The 12,182-nt window shown below is 48.6% G+C and overlaps 1 protein-coding gene across 1 annotated transcript; it reads left to right on the top strand.

The window, feature by feature from the left end:
• The first annotated feature begins 272 nt into the window (after positions 1 to 272).
• Positions 273 to 1,507, top strand: LOC101760108 (NRR repressor homolog 1). Its single transcript, XM_004962240.3, has one exon. It carries the CDS (start codon positions 548 to 550, stop codon positions 1,082 to 1,084), a length of 537 nt encoding a protein of 178 aa, XP_004962297.1. The 5' UTR covers positions 273 to 547; the 3' UTR covers positions 1,085 to 1,507.
• Positions 1,508 to 12,182: the final 10,675 nt, after the last annotated feature.

Here is a 12,182-nt window from a genome sequence, read left to right as displayed (position 1 = left end):
TCATGATATACCGTGCAATCAAGGTAAAGATACGGGCAATGCAATGCATGTGAACGTGCTCGGCTATCCTGGATTTACGGCGCAAATTGTCCTGGCTGGACACGTTGCAACATTCTATCACGATAATATGCTAGCCAAAGGCGAAAGGTCCAAGCCAAGACCGTGGCGTGGAACGGTGGAAGGGTCAACGTTTAGCACGTTTGGTCGTTTTCTACAACTAGCGATTGGGGTAGCTAAACATGCTTGATACTCCTGGCTAAGCAGTGACCGAATCCAATCCCAACTTGTTGGTTGCCCTGCTTGCTACAGCTCGTACATATGCTTGCTCCCCTCTTCCTTTGCCCCCCCCAGATCCTTATAAATCCAGGCGCCGCCGATCCCCGGACCAACCGGCAACCTCCGCCACAGCAGTAACAAGCAACCACACACACACACAACAGCGCCCATTACGCCATTACCTCCCTCCTCGATCGATCACAAACACACGCGGCATTGTCAAGAACACCGAACCAAGCTGTGACGTAGCCTGCTAGCGGAGTCGTCTGTCATGGACGGAAAGAAGAGAGCGCGCACGGAGGAGATGGCTGCAGCACGGCCCGTGACGCCAGCCGGCCGCGGCGACGCCGACGCCTCGCCATCGCCGGCGCGGAAGGCGCCGTTACCCGACGACGCGGCCGCCGATGACGAACCCGTGACGGCAGCGGAGGAGAGCCGCGCCGGCGGCGTCGAGGATGACGAGGAGGAGGACGACGACGAGCAGGTGGAGAGGTTCTACGCGCTGCTCGCCAACATCCGGGCGCTGAGGGGCCTGCTGCCGCCACACGTGGCCCCCTCCTCCTCCTGCGGCGGCGGGGCGAGCTCGAGGAAGCGGCAGCGGGCCGCGGAGCCGCCCTGGAGGCCGGCGTTCAGGATGGAGGACTTCGAGGAGCCCGCCGCTCCGGCGCCGCCGTCCAAGCGGAAGCACACGGAGGGCGCCGAGGACGGCGACGCGGAGAGCGCGAGCGGTGCGTGTCCGGCCGTCGTCGTCGCGCCGTCGCTGCCGCACGCGGCGGTACGCTCCGACAGCGGCAGCTGCAAGAATTGACCACGTGTCCGCCGCGCACGACGACCATCCGACCAGACCAAATCCAGCCACAAAAAGTGTGTGAGAAAACAAGCGAAATTCGGGGTGGAATTCCCATCATAAAAACTCATAGTTAAGGAGCCTGCTACGCAGACGCAGCGAAAGCAGCCACCGACACGGGACCATGTGAAACACGCACTGTGCAGCGTGGAGTGTGGATCGGGCGATCGGTTCACGCGTGCAAACTTTGAAACCTGCACGCGAAAAGAAAAGCCTTGCTCATCATTTGATCTACTATGGCCTGTTTGGAACCAGGTGCTAAAATTTAGCTTAGAATTAAAATTTAGCCCCCTCAAATGGAGGGCTAAAGTTTAGCTTCTTGGAATGTTTGGATACAATGCTAAACTTTAGCACCTTGGGTTGCAAAAAGCAATTATACCCCCACTTCCTTCCTTCCTTCCTTCCTTCCTCCTCTCTCTTCTTCTCTCTCTTCCCATGCCGCTAGCTCTACAACTCCGAGCTACTCTGCACACGCTACCGCAGGTGGCGGCAGGACGCTCCTCCTCCTCCCCCTCCTCGGCGAACCACGGATGCTGGAGCGCGGCCGCGGTGGTGAGCTGCTCTGCACGCGCTACCGCAGGTGGCGGCAGGACGCTCCTCCTCATCCCCCTCCTCGGCGAACCACGGATGTTGGAGCGCAGCCGCGGCGGTGAGCCTGTCCCGGGGCTCGACGGCGAGCAGGCCAGCAAGGGCCTCCCGCGCACCTTTCCCTCCTCTCCCGCGCCGACCAGAAGCAAGTCCCTGCTGGCCAAAAGACCCAACTTCCTGAGAACGCGTAGGAGACGAGCTTGGAGTCGGCGTTGGCGTCCCCAGGCTTCTCTATCTGGATGACGCCCTCGAGGGGCACGCCGTCGTCGGTGACACGGACGAGGACGGGGTCCTCGGCGGCCGGGGCCGCGCGGCGAGGCGGGGCGCTTGGTCGGCGCCGACGCCGGAGAGCGCGAGGCGGTGGCGTGCGAGGCGGCGTGGCTGGGCGGAGGAGGCGGGGCCGGTGGAGGAGGTGTCACCGGCGGAGGAGGCGGTGTGGCCGGGCGAGGCGGCGGGGCCTGGCGGAGGAGGCATTGTTGGAGGTATGCCCTATAGGCAATCATAGAGATGATGATATTCCATTTGTATCCATGATTTGTATATTGTGTTCATTGAATATCCATTAAAGGCTACTTGAATTGATTTGCAATTATGTGAATTGTATGTGAAACTCTTTACTTGTATGGTTATTCTAAAGTTGTCCCTAGTCGGAGTTCATGTGAGGACACACATGAATATTAGACTAGCACATGTATTAGTTGATGACTATGTTTCACAAGTCATGGACATGGAGATGTTGAACTAATAATGTGGACACATGTGGAGACATGTGTTAGGACTGACCCAACACGAGAAGTAGTTCTCTCTTTAAACAACATATACGCTTTGTCCTTAGACCTGAGATTGTCGCATGTATTCTAGATGTGGATCGACCTACTTAGGGGCTATCAAACGCTACGCCGTAACAGGGTAGTTATAAAGATAGCTTTCGGGTTTGTCAAGAAGCATGCTATGAGACATGGTCAATCAAGATGGGATTTGCCCCTCTCTGATTGAGAGTGATATCTCTGGGCCCCTCGAGTGATCGGATCCGAAAATGCATGGCCATGCTACGTACGGTTAAGAGTTAACCTACAAAGGGATTCCGAATCACAGGATCGAGAAAGAGCGGTCGGTTTGAAGCTAGACCAAATATCGTGAGGCAAAGGGAATAGCATGTATATTATGTTGTGATGGTTCGTCTGATATGATCTTCGTATGCGTATAGGAGTTGGCACGTCTTGCTAGAGGCCGCTACCGACTATTGGGCCGAGTAGGAGTACTCGGGCCATGTCTATACGTATCCGAACCCATAGGGTCACACACTTAAGGGGCTGGAAGCCCAATTCGGATCTGATCCGAGTTGGATTAGGTTTAGGAGTACTAATGGGCCTTGGACCCAGAGGCCCGTCAGGAACCCCTATAAATAGAGGGGTGGGGGCGCCCTAGGGTTTACACCTTTTGGCTGAACAGACTTGCCGCGCCTCCCACGCCCTCGCCTGTTGCAACTCGCGGATCTAGCAGTCCGGCTTGCGACGCTTCCTCCCTGCACGTGTGGATACCTTGGAGGTGTTGCGCCTGCAGCACTTGGACGAGCCATCGACGAGCCGCCGACGAGCCACGACGAGCCGACGACGAGCCGCGGCACCGGAGGCGATCTTGCTGTGCACGTGGACGAGCTGCTGAGGAGCTGCTGGACGTGATCGACTACGTACGACTACGTTGATCGACTACGTGATCGTCTTCACTGCACCGACGCATATCTACATCTTCCGCACCAGTAGTGCGTCGAGTGGTAATCCCGTGATCCTTATACGACAGTTCTTCCTGGTTATACGCGGTAGAAATTTTGATTTACGCTAGCGTAGCCTACCTCGTATCCCAACAGTGGTATCAGAGCCGTAGCTGCTTAGTTTTGGATTCGGGATGTGTGCATATGGAGATATGCGAGTTCTCTGTTTGATCTATGTCCTGATTTCGTGACCTTGCTGCAATGGTAGTGTAACGACATACTCCTACCGGTCGGTTTCCGCCATCGGAGTTAAGTGATACACGTAAATCCAGTTGCAGTGAGCGAAGATCAATATGATTGGTCGAATCGAGATCCAGGGTCATACGCCAGGCGCATGAGATGTGCAATGGTAGATGTGATCTACTGCCGGGGTCGGGATTTTGCCGTATGCGCATGCTTCGGTAAATCAGCCGTAACTTTTCGGTACGATCTCGGATCGGGGCGATTTCTATACGAAAATTGATCTACAGAAAAAGTTACACATGAAATTCAACCGCTTCGCCGTTTTCGGCGAAATTAGATTTGCCAAATTCGGCTTGGAAGATGGAGTTTCGGGCCTCCGAAGTTTGGAACGTTAGGACGCCTAACTCTCTTTTGCAGGATGTATGTATCTATCTTGTGATCAGTATGGCCCCCTTGTGTATGTGATGCATGTGTGTAACTCATTCGTGACCTGCGTGTCGCGCGTACGGCAACACGGCAGGAGCCATATGTGTTGTCACTTTATTGTAATTAATGGTCTGCGTACCAATCTGTGATGATCCAAGCAACTATGTAATCTTCATTACTAGATTCTTTACTACCTATTAGGCGTAATAGCATGCTCTAGTTCTTGGAGGACTCATCACCAGGAGGATGGCGCACATGGAACATGGAGATGGAGATCACCATGGTGAACAGGTTCTATGGAGATGGAGATCACCATAAGAAAAACGGGCCATACTGTGTCACAAACTGTGTGAATGCTATTCTGTTTATGTTTTACTTTCTGCATGTTGTGATGTTAGAAGTAGAACGATCCCTCACAAAGTTTAAGTTAGTATGCCCTCCCAACTAAAACTTGCACCGTCCCATGTCTTGTACAATTAGTGGTGGGTCTATGAAATTAGGGTGCCACTAGTTTTCCTTTGACTAGACGGGTTTGTGTCGGACACTTACACGCATAAGGGTTGGTTTGCTTAACAAGGTCATCTTAACGGTTAAGGACCTTGGGGCATAAAGGTTGGGCGCCGAGACATAGAGATGTCACCCAACAACAGGAGTCATATGTGATATGATTAGCAAAAGTTGCTTACCGATCTACCTCGTTTGCTAGCGGTGATGCTAAAGCTCACTAGTAGACTTGTTAGTTGTGGATCCTGAATCACTAAGTTTCAATAGAGGGATATTGATTTTAGTGGGAGTAGATTCTGTTAAAATAGTTTAATGTAATTTGCTCTATCATGGATACGTTTGTCTTAGTGTATTTTGCGTTACTTTTGTTGTAGATTAAATGGCACCTAGCAACACCACCACATCGTTTGCTTTGCGTTCGGTCCTTGAGAAGGACAAGTTGAATGGAACAAACTACTCGGATTGGATCCGCAACCTGAGAATTGTTCTCAGGGCTGAGAAAAAGGAAGATGTTCTAGACAACCCACTACCAGAAGAACCTGCTGAGGATGCACCCGCTGCTGCTAAGAATGCTTACAAGAAAGCATGTGATGCTAACCTCGAAGTAAGCTGCCTTATGCTTGCTTGCATGGAACCCGAGCTGCAGATGCAGTTCGAAACAAACCATGAGGCGCACGATATGATCGTGGCGCTTAGAGACATGTTCCAAACATAGGCCAGGACTGAAAGGTTCAATGTGTCTAAGGCCTTTGTTGAGAGCAAGCTAGCAGAAGGCGCAGTGGTAGGACCACACGTAATCAAGATGGTTGGTTACACTCAACGGTTGGAGAAGCTAGGCTTCCCACTGGGCCAAGAGTTGGCCACTGATTTCATTCTTTCATCTCTTCCGGCTAGCTATGGGAACTTCATCTCGAACTACCATATGCATGGGACGGAGAAGGGTCTGAATGAGCTGTGTGGTATGCTCAAGACAGCAGAGGCTGACATTAAGAAAAGCGCTAGTACCAGCCATGTGATGGCGATACAGAACAAGCCCAGCTTTAAGAAGAAGGGCAATTCTTGGAAGAAGAAGGGCAAGGCTGGAACGTCCAAGCCAAACCCACCACCCAAGGCTAAAGCTGGACCTGGACCTGCTCCAGATAAAGAGTGCTTTTACTGTCATGAACTTGGTCACTGGAAGAGAAACTGCAAGCAGTACCTAGCTTCGTTGAAGAACGGCGGAAGTAAGAGTACTTCTACCTCAGGTACGCTTGTTGTTTATGTTATAGACAACATATTTCTCGCTGATACAGTTATTAATTCTTGGGTATTTTATACCGGATCGGTTGCTCATATTTGCAATTCGATGCAGGGAATGATAAGAAGTAGAAGCGTGGAAAGAGGAGAAGTTGATTTCCGCGTGGGCAATAATGCAAGAGTTGCTGCTTTGACCGTCGGGACGATGCAACTCCACCTCCCGTCAGGATTTATTATGGAGTTGAATAATTGTTATTTTGTTCCTAGTTTAAGTCGAAACATTTTATCTCCTTCATGTTTGATGAAGGATGGTTATTCATTTGCGAGTGAAAACAATGGTTGTGTGATCTCTAAGAATAATATGTTTATGGCTTTTGCACCCATTGTGAATGGATTATTTGTTTTAAATCTTGATGGTTCACCTGTCTGTAATGTAAGTGCTAAAAGGCCTCGGCCTAATGATTTGAGTCCTACCTACTTGTGGCATTGTCGTTTGGGTCATATAAGTGATAAGCGCATGAAGAAGCTCCATTCTGATGGACTTCTAACTTCGTTTGATTTTGAATCATACGAGACATGTGAGGCTTGCTTGCTAGGCAAGATGACCAAGACGCCTTTCACAGGATTTCCTGAGAGAGCAGTAGACTTGTTGGAACTCGTACATAGTGATGTATGCAGACCAATGAGCACGACGGCTAGAGGAGGATTCCAATACTTCATAACTTTCACTGATGATTTTAGTAGATATGGCTATGTCTACTTGATGAGGCACAAGTCTGAAACCTTTGAAAAGTTCAAGGAATTTCAGAATGAAGTTGAAAATCAGCGTGGCAAGAAAATTAAGGCCTTACGATCTGATCGTGGAGGCGAGTATTGGAGCCACGAGTTTAGCAATCATCTAAAGAGTTGCGGAATTGTTTCACAACTTACGCCGCCTGGAACACCTCAGAGAAATGGTGTGTCCGAGCGACGTAATCGAACTTTGTTAGACATGGTTCGATCAATGATGAGCCAGTCGGACCTACCGTTGTCATTTTGGGGATACGCTCTAGAAACAGCAGCTTTCACACTTAATAGGGTACCATCTAAATCCGTAGTTAAGACACCATATGAGATGTGGACTGGAAAGGTTCCTAGTTTGTCTTTTCTAAAGATTTGGGGATGTGAAGTGTTTGTCAAGCGACTTCAGTCGGACAAGATCACACCCAAGTCGGATAAGTGCATTTTCGTGGGATATCCAAAGGAAACTTTGGGATATTATTTCTACAACCGATCAGAAGGCAAAGTGTTTGTCGTTCGGAACGGGGTTTTCCTAGAGAAAGAGTTTCTCAAAGGAGAAAAGAGTGGAAAGACAGTGCATCTTGAAGAAGTTCAAGATGAGCCAATCGGGCAAGAATCAATGAGTGATGCTAACGTAGCAGAACAAGTTGAGATACCCATGGCAAGAGAAGCACTGCCACAACCACGAAGGTCGGCAAGGCTCCGCGAAATGCGGGAAATATTATTGTTGGACAATGATGAACCTGCGACATATGCAGAAGCAATGATGGACCCAGACTCCGAAAAATGGCAGAGTGCCATGCAATCCGAAATAGAGTCCATGGGAGACAATCAAGTTTGGAACTTGGTTGACCCGCCTGATGGTGTTAAAGCCATAGAGTGCAAGTGGATCTATAAGAAGAAAAAGGACATGGATGGAAATGTTCACATCTACAAAGCACGACTTGTCGCAAAAGGTTTTCGACAAGTTCAAGGAGTTGACTACGACGAGACCTTCTCGCCCGTAGTGATGCTTAAGTCCATTCGGATTATTCTAGCTATAGCTGCATATTTCGATTATGAGATATGGCAGATGGATGTCAAGACAGCTTTCCTGAATGGAAACCTAGCTGAGGACGTGTATATGATACAGCCCGAGGGTTTTGTCGATCCGAAAAATGCTGGAAAGGTATGCAAGCTTCAGAGATCCATTTATGGATTGAAGCAAGCATCTAGGAGTTGGAACATTCGTTTTGATGAAGTGGTCAAAGGGTTTGACTTCACCAAGAACGAAGAAGAGTCTTGTGTTTACAAGAAGGTTAGTGGGAGCTCTGTAGTATTTCTAATCTTATATGTGGATGACATATTACTGATTGGAAATAACATTCCTATGCTTGAGTCCGTAAAGACTTCACTGAAAAATAGTTTTTCGATGAAGGACTTAGGGGAAGCGGCATATATTCTGGGTATTAAGATCTATAGAGATAGATCGAGAAGGCTTATAGGTTTAAGCCAAGATACTTACATTGACAAAGTGTTGAAGCGGTTCAGCATGGAAGAGGCAAAGAAAGGGTTCTTGCCTATGTCACATGGCATACATCTCAGCAAGACTCAGTGTCCTTCGACTGCTGATGAGCGGGATCGCATGAGTAGAGTGCCATATGCCTCGGCTATTGGATCTATCATGTATGCAATGATAAGTACTCGCCCAGATGTTTCATATGCGCTAAGTATGACAAGTAGACACCAATCTGATCCAGGTGAGAGTCACTGGATAGCGGTGAAAAACATTCTTAAGTACTTGAGAAGGACTAAGATATGTTCCTCGTCTATGGAGGTCAGGAGGAGCTCGTTGTAACAGGTTACACCGATGCTAGTTTCCAAACCGACAGAGATGATTCAAAGTCACAATCAGGGTTTGTGTTCACGCTAAATGGTGGTGCTGTTAGTTGGAAGAGTTCCAAGCAGGAGACGGTGGCCGATTCTACGACAGAAGCCGAGTACATCGCGGCTTCGGAAGCCGCGAAGGAAGGTGTTTGGATAAGGAATTTCCTCATTAAGCTTGGTGTGTTCCCGAATGCGTCCAGCCCATTGAATCTCTACTGTGATAACAATGGGGCAATTGAGCAAAGGAGCCAAGGAACCACCAGAAGAACAAACACGTAATGCGGCGATTTCATCTCATTCGAGACTTTTTTAACCGGGGTGAGATCAAGATATGCAAAATACACACGGATCTGAACATTTCTGATCCGTTGACAAAACCACTCCCGCAGGCTAAGCATGATGCGCATGTAAGAGCTATGGGTATTAGGTACCTTCTAGATTGACTCTAGTGCAAGTGGGAGACTGTTGGAGGTATGCCCTAGAGGCAATCATAGAGATGATGATATTCCATTTGTATCCATGATTTGTATATTGTGTTCATTGAATATCCATTAAAGGCTACTTGAATTGATTTGCAATTATGTGAATTGTATGTGAAACTCTTTACTTGTATGGTTATTCTAAAGTTGTCCCTAGTCGGAGTTCATGTGAGGACACACATGAATATTAGACTAGCACATGTATTAGTTGATGACTATGTTTCACAAGTCATGGACATGGAGATGTTGAACTAATAATGTGGACACATGTGGAGACATGTGTTAGGACTGACCCAACACGAGAAGTAGTTCTCTCTTTAAACAACATATACGCTTTGTCCTTAGACCTGAGATTGTCGCATGTATTCTAGATGTGGATCGACCTACTTAGGGGCTATCAAACGCTACGCCGTAACAGGGTAGTTATAAAGATAGCTTTCGGGTTTGTCAAGAAGCATGCTATGAGACATGGTCAATCAAGATGGGATTTGCCCCTCTCTGATTGAGAGTGATATCTCTGGGCCCCTCGAGTGATCGGATCCGAAAATGCATGGCCATGCTACGTACGGTTAAGAGTTAACCTACAAAGGGATTCCGAATCACAGGATCGAGAAAGAGCGGTCGGCTTGAAGCTAGACCAAATATCGTGAGGCAAAGGGAATAGCATGTATATTATGTTGTGATGGTTCATCTGATATGATCTTCGTATGCGTATAGGAGTTGGCACGTCTTGCTAGAGGCCGCTACCGACTATTGGGCCGAGTAGGAGTACTCGGGCCATGTCTATACGTATCCGAACCCATAGGGTCACACACTTAAGGGGCTGGAAGCCCAATTCGGATCTGATCCGAGTTGGATTAGGTTTAGGAGTACTAATGGGCCTCGGACCCAGAGGCCCGTCAGGAACCCCTATAAATAGAGGGGTGGGGGCGCCCTAGGGTTTACACCTTTTGGCTGAACAGACTTGCCGCGCCTCCCACGCCCTCGCCTGTTGCAACTCGCGGATCTAGCAGTCCGGCTTGCGACGCTTCCTCCCTGCACGTGTGGATACCTTGGAGGTGTTGCGCCTGCAGCACTTGGACGAGCCATCGACGAGCCGCCGACGAGCCACGACGAGCCGACGACGAGCCGCGGCACCGGAGGCGATCTTGCTGTGCACGTGGACGAGCTGCTGAGGAGCTGCTGGACGTGATCGACTACGTACGACTACGTTGATCGACTACGTGATCGTCTTCACTGCACCGACGCATATCTACATCTTCCGCACCAGTAGTGCGTCGAGTGGTAATCCCGTGATCCTTATACGGCAGTTCTTCCTGGTTATACGCGGTAGAAATTTTGATTTACGCTAGCGTAGCCTACCTCGTATCCCAACAGGCATGGCCGGCGGAGGTGGTGGGGCTGGACGGAGGAGGCATCGCTGGCGGAGGAGAGAGAGGAGGTGAGAGGCAACCAGGGAAAAATGGTCCTTGGGATTACTGTTAGCCCACTTTAGCTCATTTTAACACTCCTTTGAGGGGCTAAAGGAAATGGGAGTGCTAAACTTTAGCACTCCACTTCCACCTTTAACACCCTGTTTGGCAACACAAGTGCTAAAATGGAGTTAAAAGTAGGGTGCTAAAGTTTAGCACCCTACCAAACATGCTCTACTTTTCCCTTTGTGTTTCTTTTTTTAGATTCTCTACTGTTTAGTTTAGGTGGACCAAAGCGGGAGCCTACAGCCCACACAGCACATGCTTTGAGATTTTCATTTTGCTCCCAAGAATCGTATACCAAGCGTGCCACTGTTGGCTACTACTCTCTCCATCCAAAGATGTAAAGTGCGCGCAACTTCAAAATTCAAAACCCATATACTCCTTCCTCCTGAAAAAGGGATGGAAGCATTTGAAAACTGTCCCATATTCAAACAATATTTTCCCCCTTTTTTAAATTCTCTATTGTTTATTTTACCTGGAGCAAAAGGAGCAAGCACCATACTTTGAGATAATTTGTTCCGATGAATCGTATACCAAGCGTGCTACTGTTTGGGTACTACTCGATCTCTCCATCCAAAGATGCAAAGTGCGTGCAACTTTTTAAATTCAAACTTTATTTATAGCTTTTTTTTACAAGCAATTATGGTAATTGTATACGAGTTTGCCTGAACACAATTGATGCTACTTAGGAGGGTCATAGGAATTCATATCACATCTAAAAGGAATGGATTTGAAGGAGTATTTCTTTTGCAACAAGCACTCAGAAATTGCTACATGCAGGCTTTCCTTCATTTCGACCATGGCACAAGGGTAAACCATCATGTGGCTTCCTGATGGGCCCTGACAAATTATTGGTAAGCCCAAGCTAGCCCGATTTAATGCCAGGTCAGAACAAAAGGTTGTGACCACCGAGTGATCGGATTTTTTTCAAGTCAATTCAGGCTTTTCCCCCTTAGCGTTACCCAACAAGGTACGAGGGCTGTAATTGAAGCCTGTTGTCTCGTGCACTGGTTCGTCTACTTGAGCCCCCCCCCCCCCCCAAAATCTCAAACCACCGTGACTGTTTATGGTCCACCGCACTGACCGAGATTCCAAATTCACATTCATTAATCTTGTTTGGCTTATTAAGTACACCTCTCTTCCAACCAATTTAACTTCGAAAGCATAATCTCTAAATGATCATCATCTCATCACTAATTCCTTAAAATCCCGTGTTATAGCAGTATGAAATCAATATTACCATGTGCCCTTGTCATGTTTTGGACCCAATGAGATTCCGCCCTCAGACAGTCAGACATATCCTATGAACAGAACGCCAACAAAAGTCAAGGCGGGATTGCTTAAAAATTAAACTCTGGGAACGTAAAAGCATGTCATTTGGTCAAAGAGTGGCACAAAAAGAAGTCAAGGGCCCTTTTGGCTTGAAGCAAAAAAAAAAAAAAGAAGAAGGGAAATTACTAAGTGGAAGTGTGGAACACACTACACTACACACACAAAGAAATGCGCCGCAGCCTTGAAAACGTGACGTAAAACGGGTGTGAATTGCCGTGATCTTGCCACGCTTAGCACAGCAGTATAATCCGTGCTCCCAGCAACTCCTTTTGGTAGCACACGCAGGCGTTTGCCTTTTTTAGGTTTTGGTTGTCGGACATGCCGGCGGGCACGATGCTTTCGGCGCAAGCGCCTGGCGACGTGACGCTGCTGATGACAGGCCGCCGAACCATGGAGCCGGGGGTCGTGCGGAGCACGCG

Source organism: Setaria italica, chromosome III (assembly GCF_000263155.2).
Source record: "Setaria italica strain Yugu1 chromosome III, Setaria_italica_v2.0, whole genome shotgun sequence".
Lineage (NCBI taxonomy): Eukaryota > Viridiplantae > Streptophyta > Magnoliopsida > Poales > Poaceae > Setaria > Setaria italica.
The sequence above is the reverse complement of the archived record's forward strand: the minus strand, read 5'-3'. Positions and strand labels throughout refer to the sequence as shown.